Below are 21,377 nucleotides of genomic sequence, written 5' to 3' on the forward strand. Positions count from 1 at the left end.
GCAGCATGAAATAAAAAAAGGAAGATTTTTTTTTTTAAAGAAGCAATTTAAAAGCAACAAAAAAAATCAAGGGCTGAGGCTGTTTGAATTTCTCTCTCAAAAAATGGAAATAAAATATATAGTACTTTCAGTCTTATGCTCTTCACTCTAGCCCCATTACTATTTGCTAAACACAAATATTTAAGTAATTTGAAATTGAGCACATATTCTTACATATATGCTCATAGTGATGTAAATAAATTAGGACATACAATATACCAGGAAAATAAATGCACAATATTTTTGTGTTGCATGTTGACATGTAGCCATCTACTACAGATCTCCCTGCTCTCAAACATACCTTCTTATCAGCACAGATCTATTTAAATATATGTCAGAGAATAAAATCGTAAAAATACTTCTTCAAATCTACACCACAGGAACAGTTATGGCCTTGAAAGCCCTATACAAGAACACTCCAGCATGTTTATGTTAAGAAAGGAATTTGCATCCAATTATAAATGGGAGCTATGTTTCCTGTACTTTATCATGGAATATTTATATCCGTGCCAGGGTTATGAGCTCGTGCCTTGGAAACAGGTTCCTCTGTGAAGAGCCAGTCGAAAATTCCCAGGCAAGATGTTTCTCAATCAGAGACTGACAACTCATCAAGATTGAAATACTTGAGAGAGATGATTTGATTTTGATGAAACCAGGCAGCATTACAGCAGAAATGTTTTACGATGTGCCTGGTTCCCTCTCTGCTTACCAGCTGGGCTCCTAGGCAACCCAACAAGAAGGCAAGCGCCTAGACTTCAGATGCTTCAGCCTATGTAGCAGAATAACAATAAACAGGAATGTGAGGTTCCAGAAGTCCAAAGATGCCTAGCTTCTTTGCAGATCAATGGCATGAAGTCTACAAAAGCCTCAGTAGCTTGGCCCCTCAGTTTATTGGGAACTGCCATGGAATGGGATTTCAGGGTTCCTGCCTCATTGTCAGACCATGCTTACTGACAAGCTGACGGACTGCTAGGAGACCAGATATCCCCAAACCTGCAATTCCCAACTCCGATTCTGCCAACTCAGTTGAGGCTTCCATGCTCTTATGTCCTCTTCATCTGACCAAATGGGAATATCTAGCAAGCCTGACAGCACTAACTTGAAGGTCCCTTGCTAGCCATTTCTTGCCAGCCTGAGCACCACCAGCTTTCATGATGCTGTGCTCTGGAGCAGCCTGCCCGATTAACTGTTCCTGAGGTTACAGGTTGATCCCAAAGATCACAATTCCTTCCCCCATCACAGAGAATTTAAAGTATATACACGAATTATTAATTGGCTGTGTACATTTTTCTTGATACGAAAATTACTGTGTGTTTTCTACTGAATTGTAGTTTACTAGCCTCCAGTGCAGTCTCTAAAAAGCCTGAATAAAATCTCTGACCTGCTTAAAGTGACCCTCCAGATCACAGAATCAGAATAGTTTGGGTTGTTAGGGACCTTCAAAGTTCATCTAGTCCAACCTCCCCTGCAATGAGCAGGGACATCTTCAATTAGATCAGGTTGCTCAGAGCCCCATCCAATCCAACCTTGAATGCTTCCAGGGACGGGGCATCTATCACCTCTCTGGGCAACCTGTGCCAGTGTTTCACCACCCTCATGATAAAAAAATGTCTTCCTTACATCTAGTCTAAATCTACTCTATTTCAGTTTAAAGCCATTACCCCTTGTCCTATTACAACAGGTCCTGCTAAAAAGTTTGTCCCCATCTTTCCTGTAGGTCCCCTTTAAGTACTGAAAGGCCACAATAAGGTCTCTTCCCTTGTCCACTGATGTAGTCACTCCATCACAGAAGGCCACTAGGTTCATCAGGCAGGACTTGCCCCTGGTGAAGCCATGCTGGCTGCTTCGAATCACCTCCCTGTCTTCCATGTGCCTTAGCATAGCTTCTAGGAGGATCTGTTCCATGATCTTCCCAGGCACAGAGGTGAGGCTGACAGGTCAGTAGTTCCCAGGGTCCTCCTTTCTACCCCTTTTAAAAATCGGTGCAATGTTTCCCCTTTTCGTCACCAGGGACTTCATCTGACTGCCATGACTTTTCAAATATCATGGAGAGTGGCTTGGCAACTACATCAGCCAATTCCCTTGGGACTCTGGGATGCACCTTGTTAGGTCCCATAGACTTCTGTATGTTCAGGTTCCTCAGGTGGTCACAAACCTGATCTTCTCTTAAGTGGGAGGGACTTTGCTCCCCTAGTCCCTGTCTTGCAGTCCATCCACTCAAGAGGTGTGGGAAGAGAAGTTGCCAGTGAAGACTGAGGCAAAAAAGTTGTTGTGTCCCTCAGCCTTCTCCTTGTCTGTTGTTACCAGTTTGCCATTCTTGCTCATCAGGGAGCATACACTTTCTTTGACCTTCCTTTTATGGTTGACATACCTGTAGAAGCCCTTCTTATTATTCTTTGAGTCCCTTGCCAAGTTCAGCTCCAGCTGCACCCTGGCCTTCCTACCCCCATCCCTACAGAACCCTATACCCTTCCCAGGATACCTGTCCCTGCTTCTGCTGCCTGTGCAGTTCCTTCTTGCCTTTTAGTTTGACCATCAGGCCTTAACTCAGCCATGCCGATCTCTTCCCTTCCTTTCCTGATTTCTTACACCTGGGGATCAGGAGCTCTTGTGCTCTATGGAAAGCGTCCTTAAAGATCTGCCAGCTCTATTCTGCCCTCTTGTCCCTGAGGGCAGTTTCCCAGGGGGTCCTATTGACTAACTCCCTGAACAGCTGGAAGTTTGCTTTCCTAAAATTCAAATACCAATGAAAAGTTCGCAATTGCTTCTTCCCCTGCTTTTACCCCACTGCTTAGAGTACTCCATACTTACATACAGTTTGTCATTATATTTTGTGCTTTAAATTCATAAAATGACCTTGTAAGTAACGACTTTTCTACAATTCTCATGAGTCTCTTAATTTGAGCTGCAAATTGTACCTTGCCACTTTTTGTTGAGTGACTTAACAGTAAAAGATCTTTGCCCAGTGTCCTTGCTCTGCAAGTGCTGTTTCTCCTTTTGTCAGATTATTTTGTCTTTTTCAAGCTGAACTTCAATTTCTGAATTGTTCATTTCAAAACGCTTAATCAATTCTCACTTTTGCCACATTTTAAGAAGTTTTTCGTTTTGTCTTCCATAATCTGTTATCCAATTATAAAACTATATTAATGTGTTACTATCATCTAGTTACAGAAATACGAGCTGAGCTTGATAATATATTACGGAATGTCTAGTTCTTTTCTAGAACCTAACACCTGATTTCATAATATTCTACTACATGGGTAGCATGAACAGCCTCTTAAGAGTATCAAAAAGTCCACAAATACTGGTGTTTCTTGGGGATGGACACTTTCTTCTTGTTTTGCATTCATCAGCCTTCACTGAGCATACGTTGCACAATCAGCCTTTGTATGTGAAGAACTATCTATATGTGAAAATCTGATACACTCACAACATGCAAGACATTTTGCTCATGCCCTGTCCTCTCCACAGAATAAATGACACTGCTGTGAGCTTGTTGAATCCACTGCTCCTGCTCTGCAAGATGCAAATATTCATATTGCTGAAAAAGTTTTTCCTCATAGAACTTCAGGAACAATAAAAAAACAGCCCAGGCAGGAAAGCCTTGATGTAGGGACAGGAGGGTCTTGCAGTATCTACTGAGGATTAGCACATACCACCCAAAGAGAACATAAGCTGCAAATCACCGCAGGCTGGAAAGGAATGTCACTTTGACCGTGCTGCTTTCTACTCCTTCCAGCTTGCTGTTTGCCATACTGGAGACAGGATCCTAGGCCAGGTGGATCTTTCATCCTACCTGGTATGCCCTCAGGTTTACTCTTTGCGCTCAAGATTGATTATGGACACAGTCCTCTACCTCCCTTAGCATGTGGTATAGTTGCTTTCCAGCTCCTTATAGAAAAACAATAGACTGAAATCAAGCTTTCCTTGCTTCTGTGCTTGTATTCATCTGTCTACAACCAGAAAATGCCTCTTGCTCCAGCCCCAGCTGAAAGAAAATGGCCAAGATAGCTGAGCTGAGCACCACCAGTCAAGGGCATGCGTATCCAACTGGACTCAAGAAAGGACACAGCAACTGATGAATCCAAACAAGAGGAACAGCCATGATATTTAACTCAATAAAAATATAAGGACTTTTGGACAAATAGTGCAGTAGATTTATCAGCGCTCTTGACAGATGAGTGCACATTGGTGCACTAGGGGTTTTTTTGGTAAATGGCTTACTTCATTTTTAAATACAAACTCATTTCAGTTAGGTACTAGGACCTTGTTTAAAACTGCCTGATGCTTATGTCTGAGGTCTTATGCTGAGGCACATGCTTCACTGCACCTCAGGCATGAAATCAAGCACTTCATTATACTTCTAATGATTCACGTGTTCCTTCCAAAAGCTAACCACTAAAATCTGATTAAGTATCACTGGCCAAGAATATAGGGGATGCTTTAAGTAATTAAAATGCACGGTAACTACAAGATACTACTCCAAGCTGTCCTATCTGGGACACAGAAAATGCAGTACTTAATGAAGAATGAGAAAAACCCACTTGGACCTCAAGAGCATTTTCCTGCTATTATAGGAGACCAAAGGCAGAAGTTTATTTGCTGAGGTCTACTGGCAGTCCAGTAGGTAACACGTATCCACTCAGTGATGTTCAAAAGGAAAAGCTACCATTTATAATCACAGTACTCGTAAGCTAGCTGCAGTTCTGTAATTTACCACACAGCTATTCCAACAGATCTAAATCGCAGTTACATTCAAGTATGATCAACCCTTCCTCATCTTCAAATCAGGCTCCTGCTCCATCTAGTTCAGGGACTGCTCTTCAGTGACTCCTTCCCAGGTAAGTTCCAGACCAGTACTCAATCCTTATCCTTCTTGATATGCCAGTCACATATAAATACATTCGCTCTCTTCAAACTTTCCTTAAGCCCTCTTTTCCAAAGATTCACATGTCTCAAATAAGCAACACAATTTATATAAACTCAGAGCAACTGTTTTCATCTTCTTGGTGTTTGCTAGTTCTGCCTTAGACCCGAAGAGGACCCTGATGGCTCACCCATCTTTCCTACCTTCAAAGTCCTATAAAGAAAACCACTCTCTACAAACCCTGCTTTGCTTAAGTCCTCAGATCATCCTGGCTCCACACCACTACTACTATAAGGAGCTTCACAACAGACTGTACTGGAACGCTGACACCACATGCAAAGTGTCCTGATCTATTCGCACACAGGTATCAATTGTCTCTTGTCTTCGATGATCTTTTTTTCTGAATTTATACAGCCCCCAGCACAACGGCTTCTTGATTTATGCCTCGATCTGAGCAACACAGACAATAAATAACAGAAACAACTGACTTACATGTACCTTTATTTTGAGCGTAATGGCAGTTTCCGTAGAATACTTTGCTTTTAAAACTACTCTTGCAAAGAGACCCTACACATACATCCTATACTCCCAGCTTCCGGGCAGACCAGCTACAAGCCTTGTTCAAACTGGATTAAAATCATCCTTGTGTGACTAAAACCTGCAGACCATATAAAGTATAACACCATCACTTCAGAAGATTTTACAAAATAATTCCCTAAGTATTGTTTCAGCTTTTGTTAAACAGCAAAGTCTTAGAAGTATTAGCAGAGATGTGAAGTGTTAATAGGTTACTATATAAATAACACCTTGTTCCCTCAGTAAGGCAGAGTTTGATTCAAAGACAAAGTAAGTGGAAATGTTAACAATGGTTACAGGGTCTGCGTTATGCCCACAGACATTATAATTCAGATAAGTCACTTTTCAGATTTTTGTTTTTAAATTGACGAGAGGAGTTTTTCCTCATTCACATTAATGATGCTTACTACATGGAACTGACATATTCCTTCCTATCCCTTATGATTTTAAATTAAATTACAAGTTTTGATTGATAGGAGCAACATGCCAGCAAATGGAACATTATTACCAAGTGATAAATCCTTGTATTATCTACTTAAAATATTTCCAGACTACGTCGAGGTCATTTTACAGCTCTACAACATAAACCATCTACCAGAATTTTAATTACATTTCATAAAAGCAGGCAAAACACTCATAATTTTCTGAACTTAATCGCAGAAACACATTACTATATTTATTAATGCAATTCTGTTATGAGAATTACAAGTAGCTCAGTCACTTTGACATTAGAAACATAAAATGAGAATCATATTTTAAAAAATACTGGTTCTCTGATACAGTGACAGTATGAAGAATACCGATGTCTAGTTTGCAGATAAATCAGATTGTCAATGAGTTAACAAAATGAAGTACGATAACTAACAGACTTACTGTATGTATCCTAAGGCTATTAAATACAATAAAACCAGTTTCCGTTACTAGGTTAGCTGAGTTTTTTCAAGACTGATCACAGTTACATACTTTTGCTAAATTCATAAAGAAAATATATTTCTGCCTATTAGCTCTTGTGAAATTGCTATGTAAGATTACTAAACATTGGTGCCTTCATCTAAGTGGTGTGTACTTGTACAATGAGCTTCGGCACATTAACCGCATGAGGCTGACTAACTCGAAGATGAACAGCAGAGCCTTTGTGTGCCCCGCACAGCTGGCACCGCCTGTAGCATTTTAATCAAACTCTGAAAACAATCAGTTCAGGAAGGAACCTGAGAAGGTTCTTGTGCACAGGTATCATTTCCCTAGGATACCAAGGTTAACTTAAGCTTAACACAAAAGTTACCATTTTCGTATAGTAACCGAGGTGAAAAATATTGCTTAAGCAGAACAAGTTCACATTATGTCTTCTACAGCTGACCAAGTCCCAAGAAGTGCAGTAAGAGGGACAGACACATGATGAAAGGACATAAAAAGACCAAAAATACAAGGCAACAGGCCAATGGTCATTTTCCAGAGATGGGTGAATATCCCAGAGAAAGGCAGAGTGGGATAGTCACACCTTTGATTCTTTAAAGACTGGGAAAAGGCAGTAGGGTAACTAGTGTCCATGCCCTAACCTTGGCCTCCTTCCAGAAGCTGCCTCCTTTACTGACAAGTCCCCAGTAAAACAAGGAACATGTTTATAGATTTTTGAGTAGTCAGAATAATAATAACAATGGCTAACTTATCTTTTAATTTTTAGGATTAAAAGTTTTGGGACGATACTCTTTTGTACTCCTAAATTTACCTCTGAGCTTCTCTGTGGCCTCGATGATAAGTAACAGATTACAGCTGCTGAAGAGATTACGATCAAAGAAGAGAAGTGGTCCCACTACAAACATCTACACAACCTTACACGGGTTGAGTGTGAAAGTGGAGTTTAAGGATGGCACAGAGACGGGCATTCACCTTGCCTTTCCTCAGTGAGACACCCACCCACTTCCACCTGGGAGGAGGCAAGGAGAATCTCAGCGTTCAGGCTGTCCTGCTGGGTTTGTGTTGTTTCCATGATGGCCATGTGAATGAGGATTATATTCAATTTTTTTTCACTGATTTATGGATTATTTTTTGGCTGTTGACCAACTACGATATTATATGTCCCTACATCAAATGAAAATATTTTACTCGATATTTGCAGCCTATCTTACTGGTTTGTTTTCTGCAAGCACGTACAGGCAGCCTGTATCTCTCTCTGCACGGCACAGCTCTTTCAGAACGTAGCATTGAAGGTGCTTTTTTCAATCAGGACAGTGACTGTGTTCTTTATCTGCTACTCTGTTCTATCATCATTGTTATTCTAGCAGCAGGAATTAATCTCTGCAGAGGAATACAGATCTGAGGGAACAACAAACAAACAGACTGTTTGTAGTAGCTCTAAGGCTTCCAAAATTGACACCCACACTTACCTAACGGATTTGCAAACATAAAAAGCGTCTTTACTCTGCACGGTATCAGTGAAACTTTTGTCAGCAAAATACACTTTACTGATGATTTTGTAACTTACAAATACATTTTGACAGAGACAAACACAAGTTATATTTCGGAAACCCCCCCATACTCTGAGATGACAAAGCCGCAAACAGATTTACACTCTGACTGAGCGTACCTCACCTCAGAGAAGCACCGCATCACCTTTAGATGAAGGAGACCACAAGGTGCATTTGTGTAGCACACCTATTTAAAAGTGGTTACGGTGGCTACAGGGAGATGGCATTACGTGTTGATTTTCTGAAGTCCTGCTGTCTTTATTTTTCAAAAACTGAGACCTCTTCAAGGCTTGCAAGATACAACACTAAGCAATATGAGACACCAGCAGTTATACTGAAGCAAGCTAAAATATGGATTAAACGGCAAGAGACCACTGCCATTAAATGACTTCATTTTACTTTGATTGGATATCTTATTTGTAATTATTCCTACAGTAATATTTGCTACCCTACATGGCGGCTATCTGCACAGCTCCTTTAATGCCATTAGTCTTAGAGTAGCACAAAAAATACACAAGGCTGACATTATGCAGAGCAGACTTTTATTTCCAAATCCTCAGGCTTGAGAATCTCTTTGACCCAACTCCATAACTGCCGTGGGCAATACCTTCAGGGCCAAAAAGGAGAGAGGCGAGCCCCACAAAAAACAGCCCAGCCTTTAGCTTTCCTTTGGCTTGCAGTCCCCACCTCCTCTTCCTTCCAAGACCATGCATGTTATGCTGAAGTTCTAACCCTAGTGGAATGGTGACGACACCATCTACTTTCTCATTACAAAAACACTTTTTAAAATTTCAGAATTTTTAAATTTTCAGAATTTCAGAAAGCAGGCATGCCCGTATCTTGAACAGCCACTTTTCCACGTTGAATACAAGGTATGCCTGTATGTTATCCCCTCCAGAAATAATTTAGATAAGGGAATAAATTAACGTATGTTCCATATGTGTAGCTACAAGAACTTGGTAGAAAGGCAAGCTGAAACTAAGCTCCTCTGAAGACATCACTGGAGACAAAAATGTTTAAAAAGTTTTTCTTCCCTTGATCCATGCCAAAAGCAAACAATATTTCTTGTCCGAACACACTTGGAATTTTGAGACTTCCTGGTATGGAGTCAGTGGCTGATATCACCTCCCAAAATGGACACTAATATTCATGATGCTGAAGGAATATTCTTCCTCCGGCCGTAGCAAGGTCAGGGTCTAGTGATGTTCTGAAGCATGAAAAATGATATCCCAATTATGGTTTTAGATACACGAGTGTGAAAGTTGTTATTAACCATGTAAATGCCTATTTTTTTTAAACCTTTTAAACAGTGGGTGCAGTAGCCTAAATCTGTGATATGTGGGCAACTGCATCCATTTATTAGTTTCAACTCTCCTGGCTTTTGTGTCTCCTTATCAAAGTATGTTCCAAGACTAAAATAGGAGCAACTAAAGCTTTCTTATACGTTGTTCATTATTTCACATTCCCCTCTACGAGTTCACTTTTATCTGTAAAGAAAGAGAGGTCCTCCTATTTCAAAATATTCCCAAATTAACATATTTCAATTCTTTTATTGCTCTTTTCTAGATCCTTTGAATTTCTATCACATCTGCTTTTCCTCACTTTATGTCAGAAAATTATGACAGATTAAAATATTCCAATACCTCAGGAAACGACATGCCTTTACTAGAACCACCTGCTTTAATTTTTCATGCTTTTGCCCAGAAGCGCACACTGAGCAAGCCGCAGCAAGTCTAAATTCCCTTCCTGACTAGCTGTGGTTAAGTGGAAAATGAAAACCGCGACGGATGATTTTTCATTACTTCTTAAGGTGGACTAGCCGCATTTCTTCTACGCAGATTTTATACTGTTTCAAGTTATATGATCATCCAGCTTCATTAGATAAAAAATAATGAGTTCTGCAAACGGTGCATCTGTGCCCTCCAGACATCCTTTCTAAATAGTTAACTTAAGTCCTAGGCAAAGCCTTCCGATATCCTGCTATTAATGTTATCTTATTCTGAAAGAAAAGCATTTGGAAGCTCTTTCCTGCTTTGCTTCTTTTAACCAGATTACTTGCTGTTTGAAAAATCTGTATAGGCACACCTCAAAAATCACAAACTATAGTTGACTCTGCAGTAGAAAACAACTAAAAATAGAGCTTTTGCATTTAGGGATCCTCATATCTGGTAGTATCTAATGTTGCAGTTATTAACACCTAGTTATACTCTTTTGAAGACCTTCTGTCCCCTTCCCAGGGGGGAAGCTTCAGATCCTCAGAATCTTTCACGTAAGACATGGTGCTGGCGTATGAAAAGCCATGAGCCGTATTTCTAGCCAGTATCGCTAGGAAACTAGAAGTCTCATTTCTTGATATTTATCTCTATTGCAAGCACACATAAAACAGATTTTGAACATAAGTAAGAATTTCTTCAGCTTTTTTATTAGTCTTCACTCAACAGGGAATTTTCTAGTCTGCCAGCTAAATGAACATAAGCGCATTCACATGTGAATAAAAACCGCGAAATACAGAAAATGACACATTCCTAACACCCTAGAAGATACGTTATTTTAAACAATGATTGCACATGAAATTGCCTCCTCTACCCACTATAGAAACAAAGGTCAAAAAATTCACATTCATTTTAATTGTAAATTGGTCTGCAATTATCTGAAGATGATTTCTTTTCCACTCAGGAAAAAAAAAGGCAAAGACAACATCTTCTTGAAGAGTTTACAGCTGTTATACTTGACAAATCTACAAGTAGATTAATGACAGCAAACATTTTTACAGATTACTTTTTAAATATTCCTAACTTTGCGTCCACTATAAATTGCAGCAGGTATGATATAACAAAGGAGATTTCAGCTGTGGAGTTTGCTGCTTAACCACATTATTTAGTCCAAGAAACTCCGATGGATTATTCAGAGCATTTAAACAGAGTCTAATTTTCTCTGTTGACAGAAGTTAGGATTTTAACTTTAATCCAGTTAGTTCCTTGTTCTAGACTTTGTGAATAATTGTCTATTACTCACACTAGGTTGTAAAACGCAGTTAACTGAAAACAATCTTCCAGAAGATTGGATGAATGATCATGAAATCTCACCTGTATTTTGTGCAGGTAGAGTTTTGATGTGAAGGATCTGGTGGATTAAGTGTGATTCTTGGCGAGACCTGAGCTGATAGCAAAAATCCCGAAGCTAGGATAATGAGTGCTACAGCAGTACCTAAAAATACAGATAAAGAACAATGTGATACTTTTCTCCAGAGTACATGAAATAATTTGCTATTGAACTGAACTATGAACTACGCTTGGGAAAGCAAGGCACACGGCATTCGCTAAGGAGCTGTGATGAGAACCTAAGAAAAATACCCTTTGCTACATCCACATCTTGAATTAGATTAGATGTTAAAGTCAAATGCATCAGGTTCAATGTCCAGATATTAAATTAATAGGTTGAGGCTTTTTGTTTCAATATGTGGAATTGAAGACTGCATGAATGAACGGATATATTCTTTTTGGTGTTGAAAATAATGCTGTAAAGGTAATATTTAATAGTGACTTTGAAATCACCACACTTCTTCCCACTCCCACACCCAGACTTGCAGGCTTTCCTATAAAATAGAAAATAGCATCAGCTTTTTCATTGGCTCTGCTTCCCTTTGTGAAACGAGAGAAATTTGACTTTTCATAAAAACACCACCAAAACGCCCACCTGCAATTTCTGATCTCGTTTCAAAGATCACACATAACATCTGCTAGGAAAAAGCCCCCTTCCATCTATTTGCTCCTGTCCCCAACAACAAATTCCTTGTGTACAAGCTGGGCAAAGTGACGAGAGGGAAGACGGCAAAAAAGTGCAACAGGCCATTACTAGAACATAACCCATAGTTCTCCTACCTCATTTGTCACACACACACAATATGCTGTATCATCTTAATGAAAATTTATATACTTCACTACTCATGATACTATTCCAACCATCCCAAACTCAGACTTATAAAACCTTTGCATTTTGCTACTTGACAAGGCATTGAGCTCTATGTTGTATAAAATACCCTGTATACCTATTTCTATACTCACTATTTATGTGGATGTGGCATGTTTTATTTATTATCATGTATAGTCTGATTTAAAAATACAAAACTAGTAATAAAGTTATTCGTTAGGATAGGAACACCTCTCCTCTGAGGACAGGCTGAGAGAGTTGGAGTTGTTCAGCCTGGAGAAGAGAAGGCTCCGGGGAGACCTTATTGTGGCCTTCCAGTACCCGAAGGGGGCCTACTGGAGAGATGGGGAGGGACTCTTTGTCAGGGAGTGGAGCAATAGGACAAGGGGTAATGGTTTTAAACTGAAAGAGGGGAGATTTAGATTAGATACTAGGAAGAAATTCTTTATTCTGAGGGTGGTGAGACACCGGCACAGGTTGCCCAGGGAGGCTGTGGACGCCCCATCCCTGGAAGTGTGCAAGGCCAGGCTGGATGGGGCTTTGAGCAACCTGGTCTAGTGGGAGGTGTCCCTGCCCATGGCAGGGGGGTTGGAAATAGATGATCTTCAAGGTCCCTTCCAACCCAAACTGTTCTATGGTTCTATGATCATGAATTAGTTACTAATGATCTAATAACATTATCTTTACCTTACAAAAACAGACTCTCAAACCACTGAAGCACATCCCAGTTGGAAGACAGCATCCATTAAGTGTGCAGTGATACAGCTTAATGGTTGAAGGCAAATGAAAGATACTGTAATTCAATTCCAAATACTCCTCATCATCTGTTTGCTCTGTAGGTTAGAAGCGTGTAAGTAATCTTCTCAGAAATGCATCTGTGCAAGCCTTTAGAAATGCCTCTACATTAAAAACCTTAACATGTCACTCTGGTAATCTTTAAGAAATTACACATTATCTGTTTTTTATTTTGAGGTTTGGGTTTTTTTGGTGGGTGGAGGGCAGAGGAGAAGTTTTGGCAGTTTCAGGGGTGGGTTTGACAGAGTTTTTGGAGAGAAAAGAGTTTCCTAGCAGGCAAATCCACCAAGTATGTGAAAAACTTTTTTCTGAGATATAAATAATATCTTAAGTACCAAGATTTGTGTAATAAAATTATTCATGAATGCGTCTGTGCAGCAGCCATGGCTAATAGGCATGAATATGCATGAACTGGAGATGATTGGACCACGCATTTACCTGCACCGAGGCAACTAAGACCTTAAACTCAATCATAAACTGTATGGGGAGAAAGCACCTACTTACCATAAAACGTGATTTCAGTTTATTTATACTTGCCTTTGTACTGCTATGGCTAGTAGGTACGCTGGGGTACCTAGGTACCCCAGGTTTTGGGGCAGGCTGGATATTGCACTAGATTTACTGTACTTTCAAAATGCCATAAACCAGACAGCAAATATCTTTAGACAGGGCCTATAACCTTATTCGTATTCATTCTAAATATGCTTTGTCTGTCTTTTAAGCTAACCAAATACAGTACCACTCACTTCCAGTACCTCTGCAAATGTCTTATTTCTTTGGAAAAGTACTGAATATGTAAACTTGGCAAATTAAGTTTATCAAATATTTTTGTTCTGTGGGAAGTTTGTCTATGATGAACAAAACCAAACAACGACAGTACATCACTAGCTAAGATTAAAAAAAAAAAGAAAGGAAATATCCTGAAGAAATTTTAGATTCTCTCTCACAAAAAGAGATACAAATTGTCCAATGACCAAGTGGCACCATGCTTTCAAACTGATAATTTCTGAAGGGGAAAAAGGAAAACACAAATGAAATGGATACTGCACTTGTCAAAATTCCTGCATATTTCCCAATTAAAAGCTTTGAAGAAAGACATTACGTGAAGAAAGAGAGCAAAATAAAGAAATGATGCCAAGATACAAAATGAATGGAAAACTAAGACGAATCAGTAACTGTAGTTAAGAGAACTAAAAAGGTGTGCATTGGTGTTTTTTTGGCAGAAGCAGTTTACTATAATTTTTCTAATGCTTCTGGATCTATATGAACGGCTCAATTTTTCAAAAGTTGCTAATGTTTCGAAAATTATAAAGATAGATTAAATTGAATTTAAAATAGCTCTTTCCCAAATGTTTTCAGAAAGCAGGAAAAGCTGCATGAGTTTACGAAATTAAATTACGGTATGTTGGCTTTTAATGAAAATATTTATGTTACTATCTCTCTCGTGACTATTCTTGTAGGTTATCATCTAACAAACATCAAATCAATTAACCTTTACCAAAAAAATCCCCACAACCTTGCAGCAGCAGGCAAAGCTAGTCTTTGTTTTACGCAATGGGAGACCGGGGCATACCTGGCTTCTCCAAAGACCAGAGAAGAAGCCAGTAATAACTCAGTGTGAAAGCCAATGTCCTTAGAAATGTAAACCGAAGTACAGCACTAAAATCTAAGTTTACCCCATGAGAAAACTCATCATGGAAAACAGATCCATCAGCAGATTTAGCAATTATCGTTTTATTAAACAGCCCTCTTGCTAAGGAAAATACATCACATCCACCACTACCTAAATCAAAGTGACAACCATTACATAAAAAAATTCCAAATAGTACAGAGAGTTGACATATGATTTCAGTACTGTCATTATTTGTATTTTCTTAAGGAGGGGCCGTATGATAAAGAACCGTGCAAGCAATGCAGCATGCATCAAGTGACACTGCAGACTGGCATCTGACCACAGAAGGACCAAGAATATTTTTATCAAACAACCAGAGTCAAAAAGCAAAGAGTTCTGTGATTGTATGAAAAGTCGACGTGGGAATCACACCTATAGAGCTGGGTCCCGATAAGCAATAAAATCCCAAAGGGCTGGACAGGTGTATGAGGTGTCGGGGCCAAATACATAATACTCTATTCCAATAGAATATAAAGGACAGGCAGCAGCCAAGAACCAGAAGTACCAGTTGCAGTGCCAGGAGGGATCCACTTCATGGAAAGACAAGACAACAGGCAAGTATCACAAGGCAGGGTGAGGGGAAGGTATTGAACATGGGGAATGGTACAGAACCGGGTCTTTCCACTCTGAAAGACTTGACTGGAGACATACAAGAACTTATAGGGGAGATGTATTTTAACTCATCTGGAGGTAGACTGTGATAAAAGTAGCGATTTGACATTGTTATTGGTTTGTTTTTTTAAGATGTGAGGAAAGTGCTTTTCCGATCTCCTCTGTCATGAGCACATTTCTGAACTTGGATTGTGAAAAGCTCTTCATAGAATCATAGAACCATAGGGTTGGAAGGGACCTCTGGATATCATCTAGTCCAACCTCCCTGACAGTGCAGGGTCACCTATAGCAGTTTGCACAGGAACACGTCCAGGCGGGTTTTGAATGTCTCCAGAGATGGAGACTCCACCACCTCTCTGGGCAGCCTGTGCCAGGGCTCTGCCACCCTCAAAGGAAAGAAGTTCCTCCTGAAGTTTACGTGGAACTTCCTCTGCTCAAGTTTGTGCCCATTACCTCTGGTCCTGTCCCCGGGGCACCACTGAAAAGAGCCTGGCCCCATCATCCTGACACCCACCCTTTAAGTATTTATAAGTGTTGATAAGATCCCCCCTCAGCCGTCTTTTTTCCAGGCTGAAGAGACCCAAATCCCTCAGCCTTTCTTCATAAGAGAGGTGTTCGAGTCCCCTGATCATCTTGGTAGCCCTTTGCTGCACCCTCTCCAGCAGTTCCCTGTCCTTCTTGGACCGGGGAGCCCAAAACTGGACACAGTACTCCAGGTGCAGCCTCACCAAGGCAGAGTAGAGGGGGAGGATGACATCCCACGACTCTTCTTGATGCACCCCAGGATGCTGTTGGCCTTCTTGGCCACAAGGGCACATTGCTGGCTCATGGTCGTCCTGTTGTCCACCAGGACTCCCAGGTCTCTTTCCACCAAGCTGTTCTCCAGCAGGTCAGCCCCCAACCTGTCCTGGCGCATGGGGTTATTCCTCCCCAGGTGCAGCACCCTACACTTGCCCTTGTTGAATTTCATAAGGTTCCTCTCTGCCCAACTCTCCAGCCTGTCCAGGTCTCTCTGTATGGCGGCACAGCCTTCCGGTGTGTCAGCCACCACCCCCAGCTTTGTGTCATCAGCAAACTTGCTGAGGGTGCACTCTAGCCCCTCATCCAGGTCATTGATGAATATATTGAAGAGGACTGGACCCAGTACTGACCCCTGGGGAACACCACTCGTCACTGACCTCCAACTAGACTCTGTGCCCCTAATCACGACCCTCTGAGCTCTGTCTTTCAACCAGTTATCTATCCACCTTACTGTCCATTCATCTAACCCACTCTTCCTAAGCTTCCCTATGAGGATGCTGTGGGAGACCATGTCGAACGCCTTGCTTAAGTCAAGGTAGACCACATCTACCGCCCTCCCCTCATCTATCCATCCAGTCATGCCATCATAGAAGGCTATCAGATTAGTCAGACATGATTTCCCCTTGGTGAATCCGTGTTGAGTACTTCTGATAGCTTTCTTTTCCTCCACATGCCTTGAGATGACGCCCAGAATGAGCTGTTCCATCATCTTTCCAGGGATGGAGGTGAGGCTGACCAGCCTGTAGCTCCCCGGCTCCTCCTTCTTGCCCTTTTTGAAGACTGGAGTGACATTGGCTTTCCTCCAGTCCTCAGGCACCTTGCCTGTTCTCCAGGACCTTTCAAAGATGATGGAGAGTGGCCCAGCAAGGACTTCCGCCAGCTCCCTCAGCACTCTCGGGTGCATCCCATCGGGGCCCATGGACTTGTGAATATCTAATTGATCCCTCACTCGATCCTCCTCAACCCAAGGGAAGTCTTCTTCTTTCCTGTTACTTCCCCCAAGGCCTGGGACTCCTGAGGGCTGGGCCGAGCAGTAAAGACCGAAGCAAAGAAGGCATTCAGTAACTCCGCCTTCTCCGCATCCTCCGTCACCATGGCTCCTGTCTCATTCAACAGTGGGCCCACAACTGCTCTGGTTTTCCTTTTGCCTCCAATATACTTGTAGAAGCCCTTCCTGTTGAGCTTGACATCCCTGGCCAGGTTTAATTCCAAGGTGGCCTTGGCTTTCCTTGTTTCATCCCTGCACGCCCTGGCAGCATTCTTGTAATCCTCCCAAAGGGTCAGTCCCTTCTTCCACTTATTGTAAACTTCCTCCTTCCACTTGAGCTTTTTCAGAAGCTCCCTGTTCAACCATGCAAGTCTCCTGCGTCCCTTGGCCGATTTCTTGCTCTTAGGGATGCACCAATCCTGAGCTTGGCGGAAGTGGTCTTCAAATACCAACCAGCTCTCTTGAGCCCCTTTGCCTTCCAGAGCCCTAGCCCGCGGGATCTCTCCAAGCAGTTTCTTGAAGAGGTCGAAGTTAGCCCTCCTGAAATCCAAGGCTGTAATTTTACTTCTTGTTGTTTTGTGCGTAGTACCCATGATCCTGAACTCTATCATTTCATGATCACTACAACCTAGGGTGCCCCCAACCTTAAAGTCCTCCACTAGTCCTTCTGTGTTTGTCAGTTCTTCAAGTTTCTCAACCCCAAATCACAATGGTGATACACCAAATGCAGATGTATTATAACTTGGAAATACCAAATTGTCTCCACACTGCATGTTTTCATTTACAAATTTGGGTAACTCCGTATCAAACCAGATGTGACACTGTGCCACCACTGTTCTGCCTATATAAATGCATTCAAATACTGTGAGTGCAGATTAACTCCCATCGCTTGGGAACCGCAAATGGCCAGCGACTTGGCAGGTGGTCCCCCACTCTGCTGTGCTGCGCTAACTGGAGGTTTGGATCCCTGACAGCAACAACAGAACAAAATATGAAGACGTTAAACCCTCCCGGCTAAACACTTACGAACATTATTTCAAGAGGAGCAGGAAGTGTTTCTCTTTTCCAAACCTTGTTCTTGGAAACATCTAAACCTTTCAGACGTTCAGCCAGAGGCAGGTATTGGTCACAGATCACTTCAGCCAGAACAAGCATGTAACGCGGGAGCAGGCAGGGATTTACCGGGTAAAGGGCAGGACATGGCTGAGTGTAGGCAAGACTGCTCACTCTGCCTTCTGCTTCCAAGGGACAGCTTCGCGATGAGTTAGTGTTTCAATATTACAACAAAATGTACAAATCCAAAATTCTGTCTTTTAGTATCTCATACAGGAGACTAACTAAAATGACCTTAGTGCAGGTAAGGTATTTACTGTATGGTATTTCAGACAACCGTGCAAAGAACCGCATTACATTTCTAGAAGTGCTGCAATGGCTATGCAATATGCATAGTTCTTCATAATATGTTCTGAATTCCCGTTAATGAGCCAGAAATTACTTATCACATATGCATACATGAGATTTTACAAAACTGATCAGTTGCGAAGTTCCAAGCATTTGATTCCTTATACTGAAAAAATGCATAAAAAAAGCTAAATAAAAACGTTGTCAAACATGGCTTGAATGAAAAACGGCACCTGAAAAAATAACATGCTAAACCCCTCTTTTTTGAATTAGCCTTTAGCTGTGGTACTGTAGAACTGGTTTTGAAAAGCCATATGGTTTCAGGGAGAAGATGGGGCCAAAACTGTTATTTTAAAAAGGACTACTTTGAAAAAACTAGCACTTGAAATTTTACTTTCATTTTACTAATGTCGTGGTTCTGTTTTACCTCAAGCCAGGACAATTACTAATTATGAGGGAAATACAATACACCAATTAAACACTCACCTGTTAAGCTACCAAGTGTAAGTTTCCGACGACCCATTCTTTCAACGAGCCAGACTCCCACGAGAGTAAAAATGAAGTTTATAAATGCTGTCAGTGCGGCCAGCCAGATTGCAAGCCTGTCGTCCTCGACTCCTGACATCTGCAAAATGGTAGCACTGTAGTACCTGCGAGCGGAGGGAGAGACAAATACGAACACTGCTGATTTCAATTTGGCTCATGTTAGAGTTTCTGATTTTAAATCGAAAAAGATCGTAACAAATACCAAGTGTGACCTCCCGCATAATGCAGCCGCAGACTGACACCCAATTACCCTGGGAAATCAGGCATAACCAAGGCATAACTTGCACTTGACTAAAGTTTTGACTGGCAGACATCAAGAGACGAATTGCCATTCCCTTGGCTGTTTATATTTTCAATGGTCAATCACATTCTGTCAGAAGCAGGGTTTGCATTTTTAATTTAAATAAATCCGGTTTTCAAATCCAGCCGTTGCTTTGTGCACTATCTTTTTTTTTTCCTGCCAAAACATGCAGGATTTTAGCACTCTGAGTACTGTCTAGGGAAAGATAGCTCAAAAATCAAATACGTTTTCACTCCCGCTAAAGGTCATACAGAACTAATCTATGGCATCCAACAAGCGACACTTGCAACCTCCTGGTTTGAGGTTTTGCAGTTTTATTTCACTGCCACTGAAGCGCCCGAAATCTTCTCCATTGTATTACTTTTGTCTTAACCAGCGTACAACTGCATTGAAATGCCCCAGCACCGTGTTGCAGGGATGTGAATCGACACCCAACAGGAGCGTCTGACAGAAGCTTCCACTTCTCTCTAAAACGAATCAACCATTCCACACAAACAGCAACTCATAAATAAATCAACTGAGCAAAATGAAAAGGGGGAAAAAAAAAAGGAAGCCTTCTCCCATTTTTCACAGCAATCAAATGAATACAGATATTGTGTCTACGTTCTCAGGGAGAGCAAAATAAATCTTCAAGAAAACACAGGAGTAGTTTTGTTCATGTTGCAGAAGCGCTTTTCATCTTGTTCTTTTAATTTGTGCTATCTGAAATACTGAATATTCATGCCCTCAAACACCTCGCAGCCTATAGGCTTTCACACAGCAATAACCATCAGAAATGTTAAAGTTCACTTTTGCGTTTTCCTGGTCAAAACGCAGCTTGCTTTAAATGTCCCCCTTTTGTCTTAATGCCCAGATGTGTTATCCTTAGAAATTTTTGTGGCCCACGCTTTTCTATTCTAAGCATAAACCACTTTGTATTTCAAACCAATAATCCAGGATGATCAATATGCTCAACTGACTACTTACAAAAGAGCTCGAGCCGTTTGAGACACTACCAGCCATAAATGATTGTGCCTACAGCTGGATGTTATGGCCCTCCCCTTTGGCTAAGGCAAGTATTTAGATCCTCACAGCTCCCCCGGCTCCTCTTCCCCACCAGTACAGCCACCTGAGGCTCATGGTGCGGCAGGAGAAGACCTCCAGCAGGAAACTGTTGGTATTTATACGCACATGGGTTATGAGCCTGGCTCCATGCTCTGCCTGCTCGTTAGGGACTGCAACACCTCGTCCAGGCTCGTTTTGTCTGAAAGAGCCGCACACTCTGACGTCCCAGCAAAGATGTGAATCTTGGAGAGATGAAGATTCATGAAGCATAGACGTCATCTGAGTTAAAACGCTAATGTTAACGTGTCCTCACTTCTTAAGGCTCTCTCAAATTAAATTGCTAACTGCCTGTCAAAATTTATATCCTACTGCGCTGCTGTAGTCACAAAATCACCCAAATAGTCTCTGATCTCCCAGTACCACCTTTCTTCTTAAGGGTAGGAAAATAACAATAAATGTCAAGTCTCGGCCCACTGACACCTGCTGAAACTCCTATTTACTTCCAACAGACAAGGCTTCAGGAAGCCGTGTTTAACTCCACACATCTAAATCTTCTCAAAATCCAACTCTACTGGGAAGTCAGAAATTGCCAGTTGTCAGCAGCAATGTATAGCATCCTGATCCTGTATGGTTAAAAAAGCAAAGAATAAAGAATCACGTAAAAGCGCGTAGATGTCTACTGCCTGATCTATGCAAACAGGCACCTTCTGCCCCCGACATTCCTTCTGGTTGCAATAGGCAGCCTTGCTTATTGCACCCTCTGGTTATATATTCTCAACTAGCAGCTTACTTTTTATCCATAAATAAACAAGATATTTCATTTCTATGGAAAACAAACCAGGGAAATTTAGATTCTGCAAATCCAAATGCCAAGCTACCAAAGCCTGGGTGCTGGCAGTGACGTTCATGTTTATTATGGCATAGCAATCTAATTTCAAAAATGTAAAAGAACGCTTGCATAGATTATGATAACTACTAAATATATACACTTAAGTTCACCTATTTTAGCATGCCCATTTTTTATACCAACCCGTGCAGCCCTAACTGCCGATTAATCTAACAAGATGACAGGTCTTTATCATTTCTTCCTGACAAGGAAAAAAAAAAACCTATGTGGCAGAAAAAGGTCAAGCTGTGATATTATACAGCCCCAGTGAATACTGCAGGTCCTGCAGGGAATGTAATTTCAGTGACAAAGTTGCGCAGTCCTAGCTTATTTTGTAGAATGTAAAGAAAATGACAAAAGCACGTGTGTATTCTTGGAATTTTTAAGCAAGTACTGTATCTTGGAAAGCAAACAACTACAGACAATTACAAAGCCACACAAAGTGAGTGAGTCA

The 21,377-nt window shown here is 41.2% G+C and overlaps 1 protein-coding gene across 2 annotated transcripts in view; it reads right to left on the minus strand.

Moving 5' to 3' along the window:
* The window catches only part of SLC2A13 (solute carrier family 2 member 13), a 168,336-nt gene that overhangs the window by 35,442 nt on the left and 111,517 nt on the right, over positions 1-21,377 (minus strand). For both annotated transcript variants that reach the window (XM_054189296.1, XM_054189292.1), the window contains exons 5-6: positions 18,633-18,796; positions 11,034-11,154 (exon numbers count right to left, since the gene is read on the minus strand). In XM_054189296.1, coding sequence (XP_054045271.1) covers positions 11,034-11,154; positions 18,633-18,796 — 285 coding nt within the window. The remainder of the gene's footprint in view (positions 1-11,033; positions 11,155-18,632; positions 18,797-21,377) is intronic.

Source organism: Rissa tridactyla, chromosome 1 (assembly GCF_028500815.1).
Source record: "Rissa tridactyla isolate bRisTri1 chromosome 1, bRisTri1.patW.cur.20221130, whole genome shotgun sequence".
Lineage (NCBI taxonomy): Eukaryota > Metazoa > Chordata > Aves > Charadriiformes > Laridae > Rissa > Rissa tridactyla.